Here is a 27,677-nt window from a genome sequence, read left to right as displayed (position 1 = left end):
TATCTTGCATGCAGAATGTGTTTCTTTTGTTTAAATTATTGTGACAGCTACTTTATCCAATCCCATTGTTCTGGTGAGTTCTATTTCCTCTGTAGAAGAATTAGTTTTAGCTGCAGACACTGCAGTTCTGCCCTAAGTATCATTGATCTGCTTCAAAGAAGAGCTGAGGTAAATACAGATGTGTGGAAAATCATTAATACTCAGTCAGAGAGCAGAAGATCAAATTATATTAAGGCTTTTCTTTTAAATAGACTGCATGAAAGACTAGGGCTGCATAACTCAGGAATGAGCTGACTTAGTTTATTGCAGAGACACTGGGTGAAGTTTACTGGATTAAAGCATATTAAAAAAGGATATTAATTCTTTATGGTAAAAGTCAAGAGTTGAAGGTCTTTATGAGAAGAAACTACTCCAAACGTATTTTAATTGAATACAGTGTGAGTTTTAAAATACGGTAACCAGTGTTAGTCACTGCAGAGGAGAGGAAGTGTTGCTTGCATTGACAGAAGATCACAGCTATCAGGGTAATTCCTGAAAAGTTATTTTTACTTTGACAGAGTTTCAGGACTGAGCGTGCTTGTCATGGATCTTTCTTTCATTCACCAATACAAGGCAAAAAAATAGTTTAAGGTTTCAAATAGTTGGGGGAAAAAATAATATTAGCTTGACAATTGAACTTCATGATGATTCTGTTGCAGGGGTACCTAATTTAAAAGTCAGGTATCTTTTTAATTATTTTTTTTTTTTTTTTAAATTCTTAGGTGTTCAGTATCTCTAATGCATGTAATTAAAAACCCTAGATTTTTAATAGCTTTAGTATGATTGCATTCCTTTAAGACTGAGATTTCTGCTAAAAATACTTATTTCTATGTTACGTTTTACAACTTAAAAACATGGTGGGGAGCTGCTTTCACAGCATTGCAAGGGGAAAGGCTTGGTGCTACAGAAATTTGGGTTAGGGGGTAGCATCTATAGCCCAAGCATTAGTTTGTTTGTTATGTAAGAACAAAGTTTAAAATACAATTCTCTTAATATTTTCCAGCTACTAATTTGAAGGATTGAATTCCTTTTTAAAGTAGTTTTTTTAGAAACAAGGCTCTATGTAGTTGTTACAGAAAAACTCTCAACATGGTTTCAGGGGACACTGTATCACCAGTCTCTTTGGACTGTAAGTCTGACCTGAAAACACTGAGTACAAGGCAGCTGCTTCATTCACAGTGAAGTTCTGTCTTTCCATGAATGGTAGTTGACACTAATGGGGCTTTATTTTTGTGCCTTCTAAAGGCCCCAGCAGATGAAGTTGGTCATTGAGGACATTGTCACATGAACCTGCCTGCACCACGTTCAGGGTTGTATGCAAGAGCTGGCCTGACACAACGTGCCTGCACTGCAGAATTTACAGTCACATTGTCACAGCCCATACTTGTGGCTTTGTAGTAAAGCACTGAAGGCCTGGAACACACCCTGTGCTCTTAATCCAGACTCTGAGAGGGGGTGAAAGGGCATCTGCTGTGTCCCAACATCAGACAAAGCTATTTATACTGGCTGAACTGTCAGGTACTCACATAACAAACAGTCCAATCTTTGAGAGTTGTATAATGTTCTCTTACAACACTCACAATCCAGTAAATCAGAAACTGGTGTTTCTTTTCATTTCTTAAGAATAACATGAGGTACCTTCATTGCAAGATGATAATATGATTACTTTTATTATCCCATTTATTTTCTGCTGCTCTTGCTGAAGTAAAGCATAAGGAAGCCTGTCATGTGGCAGCAGGTCACAGGCCCACTCTTGCAAAAGATGCATGATTGGTTTCCTTTACATTCTTTACAGGCACCTGCAAGAAGCCATATGTGGCACTTATTGATGGCATTACCATGGGAGGGGTAAGTTCAGGACCTTGGTGTGATACCTGATGGATTGTTTTAAAATCATGTCATGTTGTGTCTGTGAGTCGAATGAAGGCATTTCCTTGAAGAACAAGCATCATCATCTGAACCTTTGTCTCTTGGTAGTCTGGGTACACTGCTGCTCTTGTGGGGCCTCTGCTGTTCCTTGGCAGATAATACAAGTGATTTCTCTAGGAAAAGAGCAGAATCCCCCCACTGCTGGAAATAGCCCTCACAAAGGTTTTCAGAATACTCAGGGGGAGTTTATATATCATACAAAAGCTGAGAATAGTTCTACATTCTAAGTGTATTAAAAATAGAACTATATAAAAATACATTTAAAGATCAACTCTTTGAAAAAAAAAATTCTAAGCTACACCTTAACAGACATTCACAAGTTCTGTATTTTTCCAACAAATAATCTGGAAATGCATCTACTTTCTCACCTCTGTAGTACTTTTAAAACATTGTTTGTGGGATCCTGATTCCAAACACACACAGGGCTGCACCTTATTACTAAAGCAGCATAGAGAAAACTCCATCATACTGCTAGTTATACTCAGTGTTAATAATTTTTTCAGCAATTGTTGTCTGTAAACACAATAAGTAGATAGTTAACAGGGCAATGCATGGTTTTTTTTACATGCTAAAATTCTGGTTTAATGAGTTTCACATCTGTAGGATATATTTTCACCATATCAGAGAGTGGACTAAAATAATCTTCAGTTATTTTGAACCATGAATTTAAGTAGAAGCCTGTCTGCTGTGTCACTGCTCAGATTTGTATTGTTTTCTGGCATGTCCCTGTGATATGGGTGTAGAGTTTATTTAAATAAAGTTTGTCAAAGATAGATGTGAGAAGTGGAACACTACGTGGATCCATGACCTGTCATGACTCTTTTCTTTTCATCTTTCCTCACACACATTTCATTTGTCTGTCTTGGTCTTCTCAGCTTGTGATCTAAACACACAGTAGCTCTCTCGCCCTTTGCTTCTTTGCTACCAGGCCCCAAAGATCTCAGCTAGAGCCATTCCCCCCAGCCTGGCACACATACATTGTTTCCAGCATAAAGGGGACTTGTCCTGTAGCTCTTCTTGCAGAAAAAGTACTTTATTGACCAGAGGAGTCCTGAAGGTTCATAGATAAGAGATAGGGAGTCCATTTATTTTATGGTCTTTTGAATAATAGGATGGAAAGCTATGAATGAGCAAAACTGCCCAGCAGCCAATATCTTTTTAAAGGTCCTGCAGATGGCTTGTTATGACTGTGGCCTGAGCAGGAATAGAATTTTGTCCTGTGAAAGGAAAGTGTATTTTTGGACTGAAAAGAACATAATGGAGTCAGATGATCCTGCATTACTAAGATTCTTTATGAATTCTTTTTCCTCTAAAGAGCTTTTAAAAGACAGCAATTAGCCTGAAATTTTATTTTGGGTAACCAAACTTGGATACCCAAATTTCAATGGGACCATGACAGAGTTTAACTGCCATTAGGGTTTGAATGGCATCTTAGCTTGCTTAAATAATACTAGGAGTAGCAATTATCTTTACTTGTGGGAAGGGGATTAGATTTTGAATCAGGAAGTATGCAGCCTAATTTAGGGGAACTAAGTTAAAAATCACAGAAGTCCATTAGAAACTCAGTTACTATGTGATTGTATAGTAAAAGTTGCTACTGGTGCACAGATGCCATAGATCTGTGAGAGTAAAACCTGAAATTTTATGCAAAAAATTAACTAGTTCCACTTCATTATTGGTAGGACCTGGTAGGTGGCTTTGAGAGCTTCATTAGCCAACAGATGGGGCTGTGGAGCTTGTTCTCAGCACCTCCTTGTCTGTAGTTCATCCAAAATTGATATTCAATATAAATGTGTCTTTTCATCTTTTTGTCCTTATTTGGAGCAGTAAGTTCAAATTTGTAAGACAAATTTGTTAGAAGCAAAGTTGACTGTAGTTTACTAGAAAATACTGAAATGAGTTATAAATACCACGTTTACTGCTAAAGGACTGTTGAAAGGAGCACTGGGCACACACTCTCAAGTTGCTAAAAGCTACTTCAGATTTAGCTGATTTCTATCTGTAAATTTACTTTTCCTTGAAATTAAGTACCTGAACAGTTGACAAGAAATTCAGAAGTTTGGGGTTTTTTAAATATTGTTGTCTGCAAACAACATCCTAAGTTTGGTCTTGGTTTTAGAAAAGTCACAGTCTTGTCTGAAGTTTCTTGGAGATGAATATAGCTGATTTATAAGATCAGTCCAAAGCTATGGCTTTAAATAGGGCTCTGGCACAAAATACGTTACTGCGTCAGATACTCTCTCTAGCAGACAAAAAGATTCATAAAATTGTTTCTGAGACCCGTTTCAGAGCCAAATAAAGCACACTAGACAGATTGAGTGGTGGCTTTTCAGTGATCTGGCTCGGAATTTAAGGAGAATATTTGACAGAGGAAAAAACCAAAAGCAACACGGCATAGACTTTGGAAGATGGTGAAAATGAAGGTCACTGGATTAACTTAAAGTTAAAAGATATGTAAAAAAACTTAAGTACCTTTGCAAAATGAGAAGTACGTTTTCAGGAACAAAGGCCATTACCTTTAGTTCATAGAAGAATCTGTAGCAGCATGAACGAAGAACCCTTATTTGTAGTATCATATTTTAGAGCATACATGATTCAGAAACTTCCTGAGCCAGGCTTTATTTCAGGACCTCAGTGCTAAATAACCACCAGTGGTCACACTCACCTCTCTGTACGTCTCATATTTTTTGACAGTAAGTAGGCTTGGTGTTCAGAAAGGTGTCTGGCAATCCATTTCACAGTTGAATGTTGTGCTTGGCAAAGCAACTGGTTGCTCTTTCAGGCCTATTGTCTAATATTATTAAATGCTTGTGGGGTTAATTTTCAGTGAGGCCAAACTAGAAACCCAAATGCTTATTTCTTTTACCAGTGAGTAAAGAAAGTGTTGTTCAAACATAGAAATTCTTGACTTTGGGCAATTTTCTGTGGGATTTAGTCCTGTAGATTAGTCTGGCCTCTTACACAGCGTATTTACTAAGTTTGTTTTAGCCTTGCTTTAAAAAAATATGGTTTTAGTTTTAAGATGAGAAAACATCTTCCTGTAGGGGAAGTAGATTTTAACTTTAACTTACATTTAAACAACAATTTCAGTGAAGAAATAAGTTCAGTAGAGTTGCTAACTCTCTTAAATCCTTTGCAAAGCACTGTGCTTTGAGTTATTCCAAGCATCTTATTTTCCAATCTTCATATTTAGGAAGATTAATGGAAGTTTTATCTCTAATATAGTTTGCAATCTGCCCAAATTTCCATCTCTGAGTCCCTCAGATTGTGGGGCTCAGTTTGTGAAAACAATAGCTGTACACAGGACTGACTCCTTTCCTTAGAGAAGGACCTCAGGAGCACAGACTGGGAGAAGAAAGTATCGAGCTGTGACTGGGTCTTTGGGTTCATGAGTGGCTTTCCTTTAGTTTTGTCACCACACCTCACAGTATGGGTTTTTTAAGCAAGGTTTTTTACTTACACTGAGAGTCTACATCTAAGTTATTTACTTAGAATTTCTTTAGGGTGACTATTGGACAGTAGAATTCTCTTAAGAACTGTTTGAGTGTTACTCTCTCATGTGGTAATGTAAAATATGTTAAGCTTTAGACTACACAGTTATGTAGAGCTGGGAGGAGCATGGGGATTATTCTTTTGCACTTGCATTAGAGTTAAGTACAGCTAGATGACTGCTTAGCTGATTTTCACCTAATGCACTCAGAACTCTCCAACAGCAGGAATTCTGGTTTTTCTAGATATGCCACCTGAGTGCTTATTCTTTCAAGCTTGGTTTCCCTAGTGTCTAATTTAAGTCTTTAGTATGTGTAATCAGTATATTCCAGTCTTAGTCACAGCTCCCTGTGGACATTTTGAGATACTTGCACTCCTCACTCCTCATCCTCTCTCTTTAATAGGGATAAGGATAGCTATTCAGCCTTTCTTATGGATTAAGTCTTTTAGTCTTCTTGCAATCCTCTGGAATCTCTCCCATTTGTGTACTTTACAGTTCATTGCCAGAGACCAGACAATATTTCAGCTGGAGGATTCATCAGCACCAAGTAGAGCAGAATAATTATCCTCCCTATATTACAGACATATTCTGTCACAAATAGTCCATGTAAATAGCAGTTTTGAAAGCATCCAGTCCTAGGAGGCAACCTCTTCTAGTTATTCCCAAAACTGTAACTGTCACCTATTTCCTCCTTGCCTAATATAAACTTCTATCACAGTACATTTCTTTATTGTTTCCCTTTTACCAATTTTAAATCTTCTTCCTTGAAATGAACTCATTTGTCAAAGAGTCAGTTTTGCAGAGCCATCCTTTTCTTCAAGGACTACGAAGGAAAAGAAAGTACTCATTTTCTCTGAATTTCAAGAAGCCTGGGTGCTGTATGAGGTGGCTCTGGGCTGATGAGGCTGCCCAGGTGCAGTGAATTTAGGCTGACTGTTTCCCACCTCAGCCCTTGGCTGCCTGCTCTGCTCTAGTGTGGTACCTTCAGCAGTTCTTTTCACAACAGCAGTGCCTTATTTGTACTAATTGCATGGTGGCTGTAAACCCCTGGAAAGCATCTAGGCATTTATTCCATGGGAAGCATGCTTACCATCTCTGTATTTGATTACACCTTCCTAAGTGTAGTTATTTTCATTTTGTTAGTTTCTCCAAAGTGAGATGGTTTTGAATCTTGCCCTTCTAAGTGTTTGCCTCCTCCGAAAACAAACTGTGAATTATAAAAATCCTTGTTATTTGTCATCCAAGCAGATAATGAGGCTGTCAAATGAAGTTTCATTAATGATTGGCTCTGTATAACCTCAGCTGGGGCACCCTCTCAGTTTTATTGCAAACTGCTGGTAACTCTTAATATTGTTTCAGAGGATGGTGCCCTCCATTTCCCAGTGATTACATCTGGGCTGTCTTCCCTTGCTTGTTTGTGAAAGGAAACAATGCTATGGATGGGGAGACATCACAAACACTGCAGTTTAAAATATGGAGCTTTCTCTGAATGCTGCTTAATGAGTGATGTCATTTTAATCAAGGGGTAATGCAGGTGTTCCAGAGAAATACATGCAGCCAAATTCCTGAGCCTGCTCCATGGTTTGGAAATACTCATTCTATTGTGCATCTGCCTATGTATCTTCTCTTCTGGAATACAGAATCAGAATTACTGCATCCCTGTTGGAATAGAACAGTGAACTCAGTACCTGTATTTAGCTTTAGCTCTCTTTCACATTAGTGCCATTTAATTTTTGGCAAAACATTCCAGATGCCGACATTGCTAAAGGAATCTGCCTTTCCTTGGAAATCAGATCTCAGGACCTGACAGCACATCTCCCAGTAGTTACAAACATCTGCATTTACACTTCAGGAGGATCTGATCAACAATTCTTATTACATTAATATTTGTTCTCAAGTAAATTGGAAGTGATGTCATAAGCAACTTGTGTGTTAGCCATTTTAGTCAATAGAATTTTAGTACACAAAGGAGCTGCAGTTGACCAATAGCTGTCCCTATTCCTGTCCCATTTTTATCCAGATTGTGGAGCTGTAACTCTTCAGGAACGTTCCTTTCACTACCAACATATATGTATTCATATAAGTTGTGTGCATGTAACTTTTACTCAGAAGTGTAGATAGCAGCATTTGAGACTAACATTTGAAAACCAGGAAAGATTAGGATTAAACATATCTACAAAATCTCACATTGTTACCCATGTGTGATACAATTTCTAATTACAGGAATGTGCACTTACAAGTGGATATTGCACACAGAACAAAGCTATTCATTTGTGGTTTCATTTGGAGTGCAAATTTTATTGCACATCAATTCTACTTAATAGTTATCAATATACATATATACATGTAAACATGTGGGGCTTGGGGTGACTAACTGCAGCATGTGAAAGCTCATGAAATAATAAGATTTTACATTGTACTTCTCTACTGTAATAGACATTATTACCCCTTTAGGCCTTTTTAAAGCTAGGAAACTAGAACCTAGAAATGTCAATACTTCTTGGGACTTCTCCAGTTCTTATTCTTTTTCTTCCTTTTTATAAGTATGTCCTGCCCCTTGTCAGCCATCACGCACTGGGGCGTCTTCAGTTTTGTTTTAATTTACACTCTAAAATCTGCCCTGAAGTAAAAGTAATTGTCATACTAAACCTCGATAAGCTGCTTTCCAATTCTCTCTCTGCCTGTCCCCCTGTCCCCCTCCCTCGTGCCTGTTTTGTTGCCAGTGCTTCAAAGCTGAAGGCAGCTTTTACTGTGAAATAGAATACAGATTTTGCAAGTACAAGCAAATCGTTTTGAGATTGACTTGTGCACCATTTATCTTCTGAAATATGGGGTGTTGAATACAGTGCTGAGGCAATCCTAAGAGAGGGTTCCCTCCTTGCTGCTGTTGCAGTCTCTTTGCCATCTGGCCACGCTGTGCCTGCTTGGCTGTGGTGTATGATCCCAGGGATAAATGGTGCTCCTCATCTTGTGGCTAATCGGACTAGAGTGTCAGCAGCTCTTCGCATCGACACAAAGTAACCACTGAATGCTCAATCATCTGCACGTGATGTTATTCCCCACAGGGCTTATCATAAAGCGCTGTCTTGAATACAAGTATTTAAATTATAGCTCAGTAAGTACAGTACAGGAAGTAAAACTCCTTTTCTCTCCCTCTCCTTACTCTACAATGACTGAGATTTTTGCTGGTTTCTGCACAGATTTGTTCCTTCCATTTAACACCAGACTCTTGCATGCTAAAATTCTCTCTATTTTTCTCTAATTCGAGGCCTACATGTACCTACCTAGCCTCATACTGAGAGTTATCTCATTATTCCCCTCCCCTTCCCTTTATTACAGATCAAGGAATAAATATTCTAAAGGGAATTTTCTTTGCCTGCTTCTCCATCCTTTCATATTTCTGCTCATTTTCCTCAATTCCTGAAGAATTCGAATGCTCATTTTCTCTTTGAGGTGTAAGAGTTTCAGTTTTGCACTTCTTAAGCACTTCTTTCAGCAAAATAGAACATCATTACAAAACTCCCTCTGGATTTACTTCTGTTATCCCAAATAACTGTGCCACTGTTTAAATAAAGTTCTGATGCATGTACCTATCTTTAAAACAAGAAGTGTTTCTTCAATTTTAAGATAAAACCTAAAAGCTCAGTTATTCACTGATGGAAGGTCCTGGAACAGGTTCCCTCCCACTTGTCTGCCCTCCCTGCAGACATGAAGATGTGATGAGCTGGACACAGAGATTTCGTGTAGTAGCTCCATTTTTAGGTCATACAAGGGGTCAAGGGGAGAGCTTCTTCCAGAATTTTAGAAACAATAAAAAACCTGCATTTGCTATCTTTTTTTTCTGAATACACACGGCCAGTTATGTATAAAGAAACAAAATTGGGATAAAAAGAATACTTTCAGATGTAAAACTAGAAAATGTTAACTTGTAATTAAGAGCTATAGGCTTCTCAGATCCAGGTCTTCTACATCTTCTCTTGAATTTCTGTTGCAGCACAGGTCTTGTGTCCATAAAAAATTGTGCAGATTATGATAGCTACCCTAGTAAAAATCGTTTTTCACCACTGACAATCTGGGCTGCCAGTAGAAAACTCAAACCCTTTTAAAAAGTCAGTCTAAATCTGGTTGATGAAGGACACTCACTGTGGCAGCATTGGTGCATAGAATGGTCTGTGTGTCTTTTTCCCTAAGTTTCCCTGTGAGAAGAACCTGACCTAAATGATTCATGTTTATGTAGTTGGGTATGTTTGTTTAAATGCTTAAGGGTCAGAAGAACAAGTCTGAGACATCAGGTATTACTACAGATAATCTGTCTCCAGTCAGCTTGTTGTGCTTCTATGTGTCTGTAACAATGTGGACTGAGACTCTCTAATACATAATCAGTGTATGGAAATAAATATTTTATATTTAAATTATGTAGCATCAATATTTTATGTTTTAAAATACCACACTAAATTATTGAAAAGTTCACAACACCTGCTTTTTTAAATGATGTTTTAAAAATACTTGTATGGAGATGATTTATATATCAACAGCCAAAGAAGGTGATATTCTATGTCCAGATTGATCTGTCACACTCCACTGCTCTGGTTCACTATGTCATCTTGTCTGTTAGTATCTACAGATGAAAATGGATTATAATCTTTGGAGTATTGTTTTGTTGGCCATAACATTAATGATGAACAAAGATTAATTTTGATTCAGTTTAAGATCCATTGTGTCTGGATGCAGAGGGTAATGCTCTTACATCCATGATTTTTGATCCAGTGTAGCTCTAAGCTCCTGCTGCTTCCTAAATCAATTCCACTCACATTGCCTTTTAAAACATTTTTGCTGCACCTTGGCTATTTTTGCTCATTTGTATGCAGACATATTTGGCCTTTGTTCTTTTATACTCAGTTATGCTCAATTGATTGCTACATTTCTTTTTGGTTCTAGCTCTACCATAAGCTATTCTCATGCAGTTAAAAATGTAAAAAATGTAGTCCCAAATAACTTGATGGGAGCTGTTACAAAAGGACTTTCACTGCAGTCAATAGTGGTATTATCATAATAATGCTTACTCAAACAGCTTACTCAAAAATTATTTACCAGCCTGGTGAAGGTGACACAAAAACATCCCTGAAGACCTTTTCTATTTATGTTTCTTTTATTAAGCATTCCTAGGCTGTGATTCCTTTACAGTCTGAGTTAGATTATTCAATAAATTGCCAAGTGTGATTTGTGGTTTTGCTGTCACACAGGTCTGCTTCTCTATATGTGAGCAGAGAGGGAGTATTCATTTCACTCAGTATAGTTCTCTGTTGTGGTGACCCTGAATTTCTGAATAACCCCCAAATTCTCTGATTTACTACATGTGGGTCATTCTCAATTTAAGGTAATACAGCCTTTGGGACACAAAAGATTCACAGTAGTTGTATTTCATTTCTGCATCTGTTGGTCACCTTGTTTTTCATTAGAAAAAATACTTGTATTAAGGTTCTGTATTCATCATGAGAAAAAAAAAATGAAAGTCAATGATAAAGCTTCTTTACACAGTCACATAATGACTTTTGAAATACAGCATTGACTGGGCAGTCTTGTATGGGAAATAAAACTCAGATACTCTACATTCTTTTTTGTAAGCTTATTGATGAATTCAGACTGAACTGCCTATAAAATGATGTGCCTCCCTGAGGTACACTGAGACTTACACAGAGCCATGCTATGAAGAAGCTACAGGGAAGAAAATTAACTCTATCTCAGCCAAAACCAGTCCAGCAGTTTAAATTGGTTGCTTGTTAATTTATTTATTCTCCTTAACTTCAAGTCTTGTTCTGTGAGAACCCTTTACAAAATTCAAAATGCTGCTGTCAATGGAAAAAGAAGTTTCTAGCAGTAAAAGCCTGGTAGACCATGGGAATGTTAACCTTAGAGAAGCCTGGAGGAAGATATCAGCTTTAGAACATAAGCCCATGAAAAGTAGAACTCTGACAGTGCAGAATTTAGTGTATTTTAATAAAGATTTTATAGTGTTAAGACTTGTATATGTAAATGCTGGAAATAGCTGGTGAAGTGAACACAGTCCAATTGAAGATTTTTTCATGGTGTGAAGGGCCTCCTATGGGGGACTCCAGCTATGTAAGAGTTCAGCTGAATGAAAAAAAAAAAAAAAAAAAAAAAAAAATTAAAAAAAATCCAGATATGGAGAAGGAATGCATTTAGACTATAAATTGACTGGTTTGTTCTTTACACAGGATGTGTTACACTAATGAGTATCTGTCCTCTGTGTTAGATCTAGAAGGTTAAACATGCAGTGATATGTTAACCATTTGGGCAGTTACAAATAAACAAAAAAAGCATATGAACACCAGTAAAGTTACTGGGATTTGTACCGTTAACTAATTTTTCTCTCCAAATTTTATCTCAACATTGGATTATTTAGAAATGATCTTCAAAGAAGCAAGAACATATTTGCACCACATTTTTTATAATGAATAAAAAGAAAATATAGTTTAGTCTTCTAAATATACATCTGAAATAAGGCTGTTATCTATGATAGAAAACTCGAAGGCTGTCTAGAAAACAAATCCAATTATGGCTTAAGCATTTGAGAAAGTGAAATCTGATTTAATTACTTCTTCCAAAAGAAAATTACATCTTTCAACTTTCTATTATTAAAACTCCACATTTATTTTTATCACTCTAAAAAAAGAACAAGCTTGGAAGAGAAGCTCCCTTCATGGAATTCACACTCAGATCTTTGGTACTTAAAATTCAAGCCAAAAATTTGAGTCCTTAAACAAAATTCTGATTGTCTAGAAAACAAGCCAGAAAAAATGCTTTGAGACAGATGATACTTGTATTTTTAGATATGGGATTAGAAAATATTAATTTAAGCATTAGAAAGACCAAAATGGGCATGATTTTTATTTCATTATCTTTAGAAAAAGATCATTGTTACTGTTCAACATGCATAAAAATAACAGCAGGCTTTACTTAATGCAGTGAAAATATGCTATTATGACATTAAAAAAGTTGGAAGTGATGAAGTCACTCATTTAAGAGTTCTGGAATTGCTTTAGGAGTGAACACAGCTTTACAGAGAGCTTTGCATTTTCAGGACAACTAAATACAGGCCCATTGCTCTTGCTGCTGCTCAGATGAGATCTGCCCAGTGCTCAGACAAAGGGCCAAAGGACAGATAAGGGGTGAAACATAAGGTTTTACCCTGTGCAGATAAAATTCAGATGTTTGCTCAAATGCCATTCACTTCCTTGGAACAGCAGGGCTTCCTGTGAATACATTTGGCTTAGTTCCTGAATATAAAATCGAGTTTGATAACCACTTACCCTATGGGCGCATTTCACAGGAAATTAAACTGGAATCTTAAAAACTTCATACATCTATATCAAAACTCGACAGTGGCAGATAGTCATTTTACATAAGAAACTTGAAAATATTTTCAGATTTAGTTGTTTATCACCCTAATGGAATAAATTAATTTCTTCTTGGGCAGAATTATAAGAGAGGCCAGGGAAGGGTGAGAGGAAATTTAATTTAAATTGAGATAACTTTCAACAAATTTTAACATAAAACCCAATCAAAGATCTCTGTAGATAAGCAAAAGGAAAAAAAGTTCTACTCTCACCTTAAAAACCTGTCAAATACATACTGCTTGTCCAAGGGAGTATCACCCAATTAATCCCACTGTTCTTGGTGGGAAGTATGAAATATTCTGAAGATATTTGTGAAGACTAATAGCCTTAGTTGGGTAAAGTGCCTTTTTTTCTAGTATTTAAGCAATTTAAAATATTACTTAAAATCCATTATATCCTCATCAGGCACTGCCTTCTTTTGGCCAATGATTTTTAAGATACCTTAGTTTTAATATAAAACATGGATGGCTGGAAGGACTGAGCAAAGGGAAAATTAACAGTGAGGAACAGAAGTAAATTGAAATGATGGAAAGGATGAAAGAGAGAATATTTGTGTGAAATAACTACCTGTGAAGTATTCAGCAGAGGGTCTTGTCTTAGATAGGAGCAAATACATTTCTATTGACAAGTGACACACAAGTAAGCTTTGAGCAGTGAGGCCTCAGCATGCATGTTGTGGTTGTGCCCTATAATCTGAATATTCTTGGATTACTTCAAATACTATTACTAAGTAGTAGTAATTTCTTCAGATAACCATTTTTGGTTTCATTTGTCAGTTTAACACTTGAAGATTTATCTAAATTAAATTTATCTTGTATGAAGTGAAATTTTTTTTAACTGGGCCTTTCTGCTGCTTACTACCTAAATCAGAAAATACAGCACAGGCAGCACCAGAAACACTTGTAATTTTGAGGGAAGTGTTTCATCAGGACAGGCTGCTAGGGAAGAGTGCTAGATACTTTGAAATGTGGATACCATTACTGACTTGGTGAGCACAAGTGCCTAGGATAAAAAGAGAGTTTCTAACAGCGTATTTTCAATTTTAATCAGTAACGCCAAAGGCTTTTTCTGCTTGAAATATTTCTGTGTTTATAGTGTAGGTAATTATCACATTAGAGGAACAGTTAATTATTATTTCTTCTGAAAGCTTTGTGAAAATTATGTATTTTCCAAAAGTATTGGCTTTATTTTGTTGGTGATTTGAAGTAGGTGCAAAAATTATAGATGGAGTAACATTAGCAAAAGGATGTCAACTCCCTTGGTAGTTATCCAGTGGAGATAACAGGGTCACTCATGGTTTTTTGAAGTTATTCTCTGTATGACTCACCCATCTTTCAAAGCATAGAAAGCCATTTCAACCAAATCATGAAGATAATATGATGCTTTATTAGCATTTGAACCATAAAAGGCCTTCTAATATTTTGTTGAGCTGCACATGGTAAATCTATTATTATTTAAATTGTAAAGCAAAGCAAGAGGTATGTTACACAGGATTGTGGTTATGGTTATCTTTACCAGTAATTCTATAACTGTATCCTTTGCCTGCATAGGGAGTTGGTGTCTCAGTCCATGGACATTTTCGAGTTGCTACAGAGAAGACTGTTTTTGCCATGCCAGAAACAGCAATAGGTAAGTGTTTGAACAGATTATCACATGTTAATGTGTTTAGGGTTTTACTCGTTGTGTAATCAGGGTTAAATGTCTTTGACTGAATGCTTTGGTGGTTGGGAAAGGATTTTAAAAGGGAATTGGAGATGACCATATATGGAAAGTATTTTTGTTAAATTATCAGAAACTTCTCTGTGTTCTGGGAGTTGATCATTGAGACTCTTAACTGTGTAGACTGACACAAAGGCTTTCAGGATAAAACTTTTTAAAAAAGAACTATGTCTTGCTCCAGATGGGGGCAGGCAAAGTCTGAATCTCCCAATGCAGGTGCACCAGCTTTACCTTGGGAACTCGGTATGAGTCAAACTGGGTGTTCTACAAGCTGCTCTGCCATGTTAATGAGACAGATTTTGGAATTCCAGCTTTTCTTGTAGGTTATTAATGTAGACTCATTACAGTTGTGCACAGATTGTGGCTAGGCAAGATCACAGTGCCTTCAGTGTCACCTTTTTTTGTTTTAAACAGCAACATGTACCTTGTGTTTTCTAATGTTTGATCCTACAATTTCTTTCTCAATTCTGAGAGGTATTAAAAAAAAATGTATCCCAGAGCTATGTAAATATACAGGAATGGCTCAAGTAAAATGAGTCAGATTAAAGGGAACTCTCCTGATTCAACTGCCAAGCACAGTAAAACATAATAAACCACCCAAATACAAGCAAGCTTGTTACCATTTTAATTCCTGAAAAAAATATTAGAGCAAATCCTGCTACTGATAAATGTAATCTAATTTTTCTGAACGAGTAAAGTTGGGATGAAAAAACTAAAACCTACTTCAGCCCTCCACGTGTTTTTTTATTGCTGAAGAAAAACTTAATAAACTAAACTTAAGCTTTAATACAACATGAGTTTTCTAAGCTCTGAAGTTTATAATCAGTTGTTGTATATGAAAACAATTTGAAGTAAACAATTTGTATTTTTTAACTAAACAGAGCGTCATTGGCATATGAAATTATTCTAATAATAAAAATAGCTTCACTTTCTTCTTCAAAGGTAAAGATATGAGTAGTTTTATATTTACAAAAATGATGTACTTTACACAGATTTCTCATGTTGATTTATTTAAACAAAAATAGTCTGGTAAGACATGTGAAGGAAAAGCTTAGTACTTGCTTAGGAAGGAAAGTAATTAAACCCCTTTTAGGATCACTTAGAAGTAAAACCACTGAAATCTGTTTGGATTTAAAGGCTTAGCTGTTTTGATCTCTGTGGGGTGTGTTTAAAATGTCTAGCTCTCTAGATACTGTATTAATTGTTTTTTCATGTGCTCACTTATTTCAGTAGGCATGACACCTTTGCTGTGAAATGAAAACAAAGCATTCATTCAGCTGTTCCATTTTCACACAATTATTCTGCATTTGTACACCACCATAAATAAAAGGATACAGATAAATATGCCACTTAGCAAGTAGAAAGAAAAGGCAGTTCTAGACTGTAGGAGTTTGACATAGCTAAGATAAAGCACTGCAAAGCTGCACCAAAGTAGGAAGGTGGGGAGAACAGAGGATGAAAGCATAAGGTATGAGCTTTGAGGTGATGTTACACTAATCCTGGATACTTTCTTGCATATCCCTGCTAAGTTTTGAACTTTTTAGAAGTCAATATTAATAAATTCCCAACCCCCTCTGCCAGCCAAGGTAAGAATGTAGCAGCACTGCCTTTCTCCTGCTTGGCAAATGCAGAGTTGGGATTACAGCAGAGTATGTTGCACCTGTGTCAGAGCACAGACTGCAAGTCAGCACTACAGGCATGGGCTCATGGCCCAGGCAGTCCAGCAGTAACACAGCTCTTAGTTCACTAGGAAATTTAGAAATGATTACTAAATGCTAACAAAACCCCCAAAATCAGCTATGGAATACATTAAGAGAACCCCAGCAGCAAAGAGGTTTCTCTCTTTAGATATATATATATATATGTACACACACACACACATATATATATATAGAAGAAGCATTACTGAGAGAAGAGCAATATGTAGAACATGGACAAGAGGAGTAAAATTATGAGAGAAAAAGGAAGACAGGAACATTGAAAAAGGATACAGCAGAAGCTATAGCAGACTATGCAACCAAGTAAGTTTAAAGTGGATTAGGTAAACCTTCACTAATCTTGTTTGTAAATGCCTTAATTAAAGATACCTTCATTCAATTTAGGTTCATTTGCCTCTAAAGCTACTTAAGCTAATCAACTTCACAGTTTACTTAGAACTGATTTCCTGGGTATGGCCAAGTGGAAAGATACAATGGATCCCAACAGAAAGATGTTTTTCCTCTGGAGATGTGCTGGAGCATGGGGAGAACAGTATCAGTATTATTTTAACCACAGCAAAAAGAAAAAATACTGTTGCTGTTGTTGTTCTGGTGGATGGAGAAAATAATGCCTTTTTGCTTTGGAGGGCATTTTTAAGATGTGTTTTACTTTTAAATGAGGTTAGGTTTGGGTTTTTTGGTTGTTTTGTTTTTTGGTTCTTTTGCAGTAGAAGGATATCCAAGGGGAGACAGATGAATAGAAACATAAAACTAAATAGAAGTCTTGGCATCAGTGTTAGGATAGCTCAAGCTGAGAAGGTAAAATGTAGAATAGACTGTTTGAGAATGTGAGTACAGATAAAAAAGAAGGTAAGTGATAAATTAGAGTTAATTCAGCTTAGGGTTTTTAAAAGGTGTCAGCAAGGCATTCAGCATTTCAGAAGAAGAGTTGTATGTCTCAGTAGCCTGGGAGATGAGGGATAAATCAATTATTGACTGCACACACATCAGCGGCAGTAGAATACTACAGCTGTAACTGATAGGAAGTGACTCCTAAACAGAACCTTTTGATGTATTAGAAGCAGCAGAACAAAGAGAAGACCAAGAGGGAACCAGAGGAGAAGCTGAGATGGGTTAGATACTAAGATTATTAAGAGGGAAACACTGAAGAGCAGCTGTCTGAAAGAAGCCTCCCCTTATTCCATCCAGGGGGGAAAACTGTTCAGGGACCACTTTTTTCCCATGTCTCAAAATAATTGGAATAGGGTCTTTCTATGGTACACACATTGACTTTTGTGAACCAAAGCAATTACTTGTGAGTGAAAAATCACCATCTTCTATCAGAATCCCATTTAAATTCCTTATGTGTATCTGAATTTTCCCAGTTAATATCTCTTCTTTGGCAAGTGTCTTACAAGTTTCTTAATGTTCATTTGTATTCTTTTTCATTTCTTTTCATGATTCATTCTCTGAAAGTGGGAAAAAACCCCACCACATCTTTAATTTCTTTAAAAGACTTTCAGTTTCATGAATGCACCATTGGCATGATTTCAAGGTAGTAACTGGACCCTGCTTCTATGCATTCAGATTTCTGACCTCACTAAAGCTAAGCTAAAGTTTTCTAAAGTTTAAGTACATATAAAAAGATGTCTCATTTCTTTGTGTGTGCTCAATGTATATAACAGAGGGTGGATACTTTCCAATACAACTTATAAAAGTATTTTAAATTCTAGTCACAGCTTTGAATTTTTCAAAATTACCCTAATCTGTAGATTTTAAAATGTATATAAGACAGTTACTAAACTGGAGACTTTTATTTATTTATTTATTTATTTAATTTTAGCTTAGTCACAGTCCTGTCAAAGAGCCAAGTACTAAGTCAGCATCTTGTACCTCCACCTTCAGGAAGACCCTGGCAATGTTGTTGATCTATTATTGACTTCTTGGCCCCAAAATTTGTTCAAACTAAGCTGTGCAAAAGAGGCACTTCATCACTGTTTAATATTTTTATCATAATAAAAGATTTCAGTGAAAAAGCAGTATCCAGTTTGAGCTTGCACAGATTATTTCACAATTCCTTGTCTCCCTTCTGTTTCTTTGCTGAGAACACACTTGATTTTTCAAGCACCTAAAATTGTCTTGAGTTGTTGGCAAATAGAATAAATATTATTTTTTGGTATATGTTTGCAAAGTATGTGCCAGTGGAAGGGATGACGTTTGGAAAGTGTTCAAGAGTTTGCTTTTAGGAAGGGTTTTGATGCCAGAAATGTCAAGCCAAGTCAAGGAGAAATTCAGACAAGGTTGCTGTGCCTGTGTAAGGAAGGTGAAAATGAGACAAGAAAAAATTGCTGCTAGTGATGATTGGTACAAGATCCTCTCCCTTCACTTTTGTTTTGTTTATTGCAGGCCTTTTCCCTGATGTAGGTGGAGGGTATTTCTTGCCAAGGCTCTCAGGAAAGATTGGCTACTACCTGGGACTGACAGGATTCAGGCTGAAGGGAAGAGATGTGCTCAAAGTTGGCATTGCTACGCACTTTGTAGAATCCGAAAAGGTAAAGGGCCAACAGTGCTGACAGGGCACACCCACACCCACAGGGAGAGCTGTGGGATTTGAGCACCCCAATACCCTGGTACCAACAGGGGTGTCTGCAGAGGTGCCCTGACGTGAGCTGGCCATGCCCTGCAAACAAGCATGGTGAGACACTCTCAAGCTGTCCTTCTAACACTTGCCAGCTGGTGACAGCTTTGCTTGAAGGAAGGAGCAAATGGTGCTGTTTTTACAGTGCCACTGTTGGAAGGGCATGATCTACTCAGTAGAATGAAGTTGCTTAAAAAATTGTACAGTTTAAACAACAGTGTATGAAATTTGAGATTTATACAACTGCAAAGTTTGCAGCGAAGGTAACACCACATTAAAGTGTTCTTTCCTCTCAGACTGGTGCAGCCTGGCTCTACCTGCTGCAGTAGCACTGCTTGGGAAGCAGTTCTTTGCTGGTCACTGCAGACATAATTAAATTTGAGTGGTTCAACACTGACATATGAACTCTGTCTCCTTGTGTTGCTTGCTTTGTACTTCTTTAAGGTCTGTCAGAAAGTTGGGGAGGATGAGGGAGTGTTTTTATATCTATATTCTACCATTCTACAGTAATAACCCAAGTAGTATGTTTTGTTTTACTTACTTGTTACTTGTAATTAAATCTTATTTTTAATAGCTACCTGCCTTGGAGAAAGACCTGATTGCACTGAAATCACCTTCAAAAGAAAAAATTGCAGATATATTGAACTCTTACCACGCAAAGGTAATCTGAAATTACTGAAATCAGGCAAAATTGTTAAATATATGTAGCCATTCTTTTTTTCATGCTACTGATTATCTTCTTTTTATGGTTGAAAATAATGAGTTTCCAAACTCTTTGCACTGTATACATAATACTTGTGTTTGCCCCATGTAACAATGGCCATGAAAATAAAAGGTTCTGCCTTTACAATCAGTGGCTATTTTAACTTTTGATGTGCATTGCAGTTCTCTTTCAAAAGAAAAGAAAGAAAACTTCTAGAGTCAAACCAGTATTCAGTGTTACTCAGTCAGTCTATTACTCTGCTGTTGTTCAGCTTTAAAATGAGCTGTGTCTACTCTTGTTATTTCTGTTTTGTAATTACTAAGTTCATAAATATGATTAATTGGGAAAATAAATGGGATAAGCTAATTTACATTATAGTACTGATTATTTTGACAAAACAGAACACTGTGAAATAGGAGTGATTATATGTTGCTGTATCCCACTTTACAAGATGGCACTGAATGGAAAAGCAACCTGTGTATTTTTAGTTATCAGAGCTGAAATGCCAGGGAGCCTTTTTCAGCTTCAACTGCTGTTCCTGAAACATCTGCTTTTGTCCCAAACCCCTTAATGCCAGAAGATGTGAAACATTTGACAGCCTTCCCACAGAGGCCCAATGGATCTATCACACACTTTGTATGTCCAAATAAAATTTTGTTAAATGACATAGAAAAGAGAAAGAAGAGAAATGCCTTTTTTTTTTTTTTTTATCATTAAAAAAGCCTAAACATAGGCCTGCATATTTTTAAAGAAAATGAAAGGTTTTTTTTAAAAAAAATCTCTGATTTTTGAGTAGATTTATCTACACTGACTTTCTTAGTGTACTGCACAGAAGTGTTTTTATAGAATAATCAGAATTACTTGTGTACAAGATAACCACCCAGAGAAATATGCATAAATAGTTCAGAGCAAGCACTGCAGTATGAGACATCTTCAACATCCACAGGATAGTGACAAGCTCATATATACACACTGCAAAATTGTAATTCATTAAAAATTGCTCTGTCTTATGAACATTAGGTGTTCATTTATGATACGGTATTTCTGGAACACAAGTCACTGAAGTTTTTTGGTACTGATACACTTTTCAGTCTAAAATAACCAAGTAAAATATGTATTTGCTTTTTAAATAGTGCACAATTGATCAAGAAAAGGAGTTTGTACTTGATGAACATATGGAGAAGATTAACAGGTATTCAGCAATCTTTTAAAATTTTTGATTCTTGTTGGTAGAGAACATGAAGTTAAATCTAGTAACAGTATTTTACAGATAAGGTGAGAGAAATTACCTCCAAGTTTAAGTAACATTTTGTCTTTAGGGAGCTTTAGCTGAAGCTCAGTTAATATTTCACTCATCAGTACATTAAATACTTGGGCAAAGCAGCCTGATTTGTAGTCTATGGCACATTAAAATGAACGTTTTCTGTAGATATTGGATGGGAATTTGTGAGAGTAACTGTTCCATTGAACAGGAAATGTTACCTAACACGTTTACAGTACTCATTGGGTTAAGGCCATTTCTGTGATAGCTTGGAACTTCTGTGTATCAGAAAGGGAAGGAGAAATAAGTGACAGTGATAAGAAAGAGCTAAAACTCTGGGAGGATGGAAATAACTACATTTAGAGATAAAAGATGCTGACACCAAACCAGTAGAATGGAGCTGATAGCTAAAGATTTGCTATGTTATAAAAATACAGATAAGATTGATGGTAGTAATTGAAGTTTATAGATAAATACCAGAGTTTGTTAGTAAAGTTTCTTGAAACACTAGAGATTCATAAGGGAAAAGGAAACTGAACAACATGGAAGACATTGCTAAGAAAAGCCAGATCAGCTGGTTATGCTCTGTTTCTAATGTCAGTGTTACTGACCTTTGAAAGGTAAGAGGGAGACTGAGGCAGCTTGTTAACTGATGTTTTTTCTTCTAGTCTTTTTTCAGGAAATAGTATGGAAGAAATTGTTAAGAAATTAAAGCAAGATGGTTCTCCTTTTGCCATGAAGCAGCTAGAGGTAAAGTCTTCTATGTCATTTTTGTTAGAGATTTTAGGTCTGGTTTTATGGTTTCTTATCATAGGGCAGACTTTAGTTACCCTGTAGGGCTTTGATCTGACAGCCTCAGGTTCTCACACATAGTCCTGAGGAACTCTCAGTAGTTCTACTCAGACAGGGGTATTCCTGTAAAATCACACAATGTGAGCACCATCATATGGTGCATAAAACTGTAATTTAGTTAAAAACCAAACTCCCCTTTCTTTTCCCCTCCCCACAGACAGGGGGTTGTTGGTTGTTGTGTTCCCTTTATAGCTTCTCATTTTCTTGCCAAGGCTTGGAATAAAACAGTTCCAGAACAGTGTTGCTGTTTTGCTTCCATTCTGGATATCTCATTTGGGTAAAAAGCAAAAAATTCATAATCACAAAGTATTTTTTGATCTTTCTAATGCATTTCTGAGTGTTGGATGTAGTCACTACTCAAAAAACGTGCAGCAATGCTACACACATAAGTCATACTTTGGCCTCAAAAGCAAGAAGCAACTTACATTAATTTATAAATAATGTGTGTATTTTCTTATTTCCTTTGAAGTATCTTTGTTCAGGTGCCTTGTAAAAGTTTGGTTTGAAGCTAGTGAAATATTCCAACTGGATAGAGCTGAAGTGTTTCTCCAACAAAAGGGTCGTTTTAACTTCAGTTACAGCTCACAGAAGAAATCCTCCTTTCATACTAAAATTAAACATCCATCATCTCTGACTTTGATATGAGCAGAAGGAATTTTATAAGGTAGTATTCACATTAGGCACCCTGTCACTTTTTAAAAAAATTTTCATTCAAATGTAGCACATTGTCACTGGAACTATCAAACAGTTTTTGAGAAGGGAAGTTTAAGATTATCTTTGTGCCAAGCAGTACGTCTAGTACATTGCAAGAAGTTTAGCATAGATCTTATAAAAGCAAAATTGAATAAAAGGGAAAGCTGATTTTTCCCCTAGTACTCAAATTTCATTGGATAAATGAGTCAAATGAGTTGGTGCGAGAATAAAGATTTTATCTGTTCGTATTATATTGATTAGGTTCAATGGATATTGAAAACAACCAAGAATTACTTGGGTTTTTTCCTTATTGTTTATGAGAGTACATTTGTTTAACAGTTTTAATTACTTAAAGTCATCTATTGATGGCAAAATTAGGTCACCTACTTCAAAGTTATGATTTTGTGTAACTGATTTTTTAAATTCCTGTACAACAACAACAAAAAGACTATTTTGTTGCTTCTTCAGTTCTCTTATCTCATGTCTTCAATAGGACTTTAAAACAACCTTTTTCTTTCATATGATTCATAAATGAATGTCCTTGGAGTTGACCAGAGTTGCAGAACAATTGTCTGTTCTGTTCAAGAGATACGACTTGCTTCAGTCCATGCAGAAATTCATGGGAAAAACCCCATGAAACAAATCCCACATTTTCTGGCAGATACAGGACTTTAGCATGAACAAATACTTATATTTCAGAGGAGTTTCTGACAGCAAACATGCTGTGCCAAGCAGTAGGATTAGGCAAGAGAAACCAAGGTGTCACTTTAGTGTCCAGGTACAGGAACAACAGCAAATCCAACTGATAAATACCATATCAACTAATTCATTAACATCAGTGGCTGTGGTTCTCCTGGTTTATCCCTGTATTTATTATATGTATAAGTAAGCTTATGGAATAAGGTGTACCTGAAAGTTTAATACAAATATCCTAATTTGGAGGCACCCCTTGATACATCCACCTTGTACCTTGGATCAACAAAGTTAATAAAATGGAACTCCTGGTTCTGCAATAATCCAAGTATGTTGTAAGCCATGCTATCCCAAGTACCCTGTTCTCTTCAACCTACAGTACTCCTGCTTTTTACTTTCAAAACATGCCTGCTTGGCAGGCTGTCACATATATGATACTGAAATACTGCATGAAGAAGAATATAAAGTTGTTAAAATTCTACTTGAGAATGACTTCATGATTTAAACCACATTTTGAACCCAGCTACAAACAGGTAGAGAGCTAGAGAACTGACACTTTGAACTCAGTAGTTTTCAAACCTTTAACTTTGTAGCATTGCTTTGTTTTCAGGGTACATGAGCCAAAAGCTTTGATCTGAGGGGCAGGTGGGGTGAAGTAAACATGTGAGGTCAAAACCTGAAAAGCATCAGATACTTGACTTGGTTTTCACATAATGCTTTCTTAGAGGTTTTTGGCAGGACAGTGCACCTTCTGAGCACTGACCCGTAATGGTTTAAAGTCCTTCACTGTTACTGAATGAGTGCCAGTGTAGTGTGCAGGATGCTGCAGACTAAGGATTACAAGACACCAGATCTGCTGCTCAGGCTGAAATGGACATAATAGCTCTTGAAATTTTAATGAGTGTGCAGCAAATGAGTGAGGTGGAGTGCAGGAATGAAGCATGATAGTGTTGGATTCAAAGCAGCATTCTGAAACTGTCTTGGCAGACCAGTGAGAGTGATGTTCTGTCCTTGGGCATCTTTCCTGTGTAGCTTTGGCTAGATACTCCTCATACATTGTCAGTGCTCCTCCAGGCCCATTGTTCCCTCTGGTTGAACAAATGCATTGATAGCTCAGAAACTAAGTGATGGATGTCTTCATCTATTGCAGGGGGAGGGATGCACTGGAGGTTTGGGGGTTTTTAAGTGAAAGAAAGTCACTATTCCTACTTTTACACTTGTAAGGGAATCCACCGTGTCAGTGCCACTTAGTTCAATCACCTTCTGTTGGCACTTTATTGATGTTCAGTCTACTGCAAATTCAGCTTAGAGCTTTTGGGATCATTGTGTCAAAATCAAGACAGTTTGAAAGATAACTGGAATAGATGTCAAATACTTCTTTGAAAACTTCTTTGCATTTTAGTACTCCCCACTCCAGCCTATCCTGTCTCTTTTTCAGGCTTGTTCCCTAGCACCAATCCCCTCCTCTTTGTAGAGAGAATGTATTTATAGCTACACTGGTGACTCATTTTTCTGCAATTACACCTACCCATTTTCTTGCCGTGTTCCTCTTCCTCCAGCTTGATCTATGTCAGTACCTCCTCCACCTTCAGCCTCATTGATATGCCAAGATAACCAGTCTAGTGCATCTAGCAGCTGCCTTAAGTGCTGTTTTCAGATCTTCCCCATTCCAATGATTGCTTTGACCAGAACTTGCCGTGACCATTTCACCCCTGGGACCATGGCTATAGCATTAAATGCATAGCATTTAACCTGGTCTGAGCAAAGACTTCCTGATCTAAATGACAGAATGTGAAACTCAAAGGAGGAAAGGTCCAGTTGAAAGGTGAGGCCAGCAAGAACATATTACAGGAAAGAAGGTTAAGAGCTGCCACCCATGTGGGACCTACAGAGTGATGGAGTTAGAGGTACAGCAGATTCATTAATCTGCTGAAAGGCAGCTTCTTGTTGGAGAGCTTGACCAGAACTCAGGAGCTGTTGGCACTTGGAGCCAGTGTTGGCTCCTCTTTTGCCAGCTTCTCTCAAGCACAGTGATTATATGCAACTTACAAAAGGACAGAACCAGTGCTTTGAAGGCACAATTCCACAGACTCGTGCCTGTATAGCAATCACATGTTTTCCAGCTAAACTAGGCAAAATGGGTCACTGCTGTATCAGCTGGTGTCTGGAGGGATGAAGAGTAATTGGGAGCCAGAAAAAATGTTGCTTCTGCTGATTGGCAACCTGCCATTTCAGGCTGTGGTAAGGAGCCTAATGTCCACAATGAAAATAATGCAAAGAGGCAAATCTTACCATCTGCTGCTTTTTAATAGTGGTAAAAATGTCCTAATTATCAGGAAATGTCTGTTGTACCATGAATGATAGACATCTTTTATTTGGGTTTACAGAGAAAGGAGGATCATGTTTAGAGTAAAAAAACCATGATAAGCAACAATAAAATTTAGCTCCTTTTCCCCACAACCCCATGAAGCTTTAAAGCTCAGTTCTTTTTTCTTAATTAGGATTTTGTCTTTCTCCCCACTTTCCTCTACTGTTTACTGGCATGCTGTTCACCAAAGGATACTCCTGGGAACCAGATTTACAGCATTTGTTTGTGTGCTTTAAAAGAATCCTTTCTGTGGCACAAATTTATAGCCTGTACTTCTGTCAAAAGAAGTAATAAGGCAAGACCTCCAAGCTTCCTATCAGCAGAGTAAGGCAGGGCAAAATTACTTCAGTGTCTGTTGGTCCCAGACAAGAAGCCTGGATAAATATGTTTGATTTATTGTAATATTCTCATGCACAGTTTTCTTCTTTGCAAATGATCGTGAAGCAACAACTTGAAGTTTACTGGCAATCTCTCTATTACTGTCTTACTACTTTATTGCATCAAATACAACTTAAATGCTAAGCTACTATTATCACCTACAATATTAATAAATCTAAGATCAATTCACACTATATATATAATGCTTAAAAAGAATGTGTAATTGCTTGTAACACTTGCCTTCACTTACCAAAAGATTCTTCTTGAAAATATCTTTCAAACTACATTAATTTCTCTGGCTAGTAGTAATTTGATCTTAAACGATGGGATCTTAGGAGTTCTAGGCTTTCCACAAGTGATGGCACACATCCCAGAGACCTTGCTGATCAAAGCTTATGCAGGAAAGTTCATTTCATGTGACAGCTTGGTGGGAGGGAGCAGGAGAAATAGGTGTCATAGAGGGAGCTCAGGGAGAAGAGAGCCATCACTGACTTCACAAAGTTTAAAATGCACAAAAGACAGACTTGTAAATGTGGCCAAATCCAAGAAAATAAAAATAATGTTAATGTCTTCCCCAGACTATTAATAAGATGTCACCTACGTCTTTAAAGCTGACTCTCAGACAGCTCAGAGAAGGAGCTTCCATGAGCCTACAAGAGGTTCTCCAGATGGAATACAGACTGAGCCAAGCATGCATGGTGAGCAGAGCTGGGCCCCTTGGCCCCTTCCAGCCACAGGGGGGGAACACTTCATCAGAGACTAAAAATCTTATGTAGATTCCATCAAGAGTTTACAATTTATAGGTTTTTGTTTTCAGTATCATCCCTTTGTGTTTGTGAGGCTGCTGCTTTTTTCTAGTTTCATGTAATCATAGGGAATGCAAAGGACACTACATTAATGATGGCCAGATCTTCAGTAGAAGACTTCTGTTAAAAAAGTATGAAAACAACACATACAATGTTTCATATTTAGATTGTAATTTTAAAGCTGGTGTTCCTGAGCAGGTTTTCCATTTAAATTACTTAGTCCTCAGTGCCTCAGTTCCCAGCAGTAGGGTGCAAATAGTTGTTTATCACTGCCTTTCAGGAGCGTCGTCTATGAAAAATTTATCACAGCAAGAGATTTTAGTGCTATTTGTACTAAGTGCTGAGTACTTGGATAGCATATGAGAAAGTGATCTTTCCAGTGGAACAGAGCTGCTAACTGAACTACCTGATCAAATGCCTTACAGGGTTCCCCATGGCATCCTTATTATAACCTTTGTCACATTCTAAAATCAGGTTTTTATATGTCCAATTAAATTATTGGTGATGGTTAAAAGAAATACTTAAAGAAGTGAAAATCTGCCTAATTCTGACTAAAACTAGGATTGTGGCTCCATTACTAATGAAGCATGCTTAGGGATTTAAGTGTTACATTTACCTTTATTAAAAAATAATTGAATGTTTACAGGATTGCATTTAACTGCTAAGTGTTCCAAGTATGCAGAATACATCACAATTCTTGAAGACTGGCCTTTCTCAGAAGTATTTCTGATACTACACACCTTAGCCCCATCTTTTAGAAAAAGATCTGAGGTGTTACACAGAACTTGGACTGTGGCACAGCACCTGATCAGCTCCAGGTCAACAGACTGATTTTAAGAGATGTGGCTGCATTTAAGCAAGAAGATACAAAGCTCTTTAATAAGTAAAGACAAAGTAGGCCTAGAAAAGAACAGTACAAGTGGGATTTAACTGAATCTTGAGAACTTGCATTTCAACCAGAAGTGGGATAGGGAAAGATGGGATAAATACAAT

At 37.0% G+C, this 27,677-nt stretch overlaps 2 protein-coding genes across 4 annotated transcripts in view; one reads left to right on the top strand and one right to left on the bottom strand.

Moving 5' to 3' along the window:
• Positions 1-27,677, top strand: part of HIBCH (3-hydroxyisobutyryl-CoA hydrolase) — a 37,730-nt gene that overhangs the window by 4,283 nt on the left and 5,770 nt on the right. For all 3 annotated transcript variants that reach the window (XM_083865147.1, XM_083865148.1, XM_083865149.1), the window contains 7 exons: positions 1,835-1,887; positions 14,427-14,505; positions 18,699-18,844; positions 19,505-19,591; positions 20,767-20,825; positions 21,563-21,644; positions 26,457-26,576. In XM_083865147.1, coding sequence (XP_083721273.1) covers positions 1,835-1,887; positions 14,427-14,505; positions 18,699-18,844; positions 19,505-19,591; positions 20,767-20,825; positions 21,563-21,644; positions 26,457-26,576 — 626 coding nt within the window. The remainder of the gene's footprint in view (positions 1-1,834; positions 1,888-14,426; positions 14,506-18,698; positions 18,845-19,504; positions 19,592-20,766; positions 20,826-21,562; positions 21,645-26,456; positions 26,577-27,677) is intronic.
• COL3A1 (collagen type III alpha 1 chain) overlaps positions 22,839-27,677 on the bottom strand; it is a 467,081-nt gene continuing 462,242 nt past the window's right edge. The window contains exon 52 of the transcript XR_014590524.1: positions 22,839-22,849. The gene's annotated coding sequence lies outside the window, so the exon portion shown is untranslated. The remainder of the gene's footprint in view (positions 22,850-27,677) is intronic.

Source organism: Zosterops lateralis, assembly GCF_965231275.1.
Source record: "Zosterops lateralis genome assembly, chromosome: 7".
Classification (NCBI taxonomy): domain Eukaryota; kingdom Metazoa; phylum Chordata; class Aves; order Passeriformes; family Zosteropidae; genus Zosterops; species Zosterops lateralis.
The sequence above is the reverse complement of the archived record's forward strand: the minus strand, read 5'-3'. Positions and strand labels throughout refer to the sequence as shown.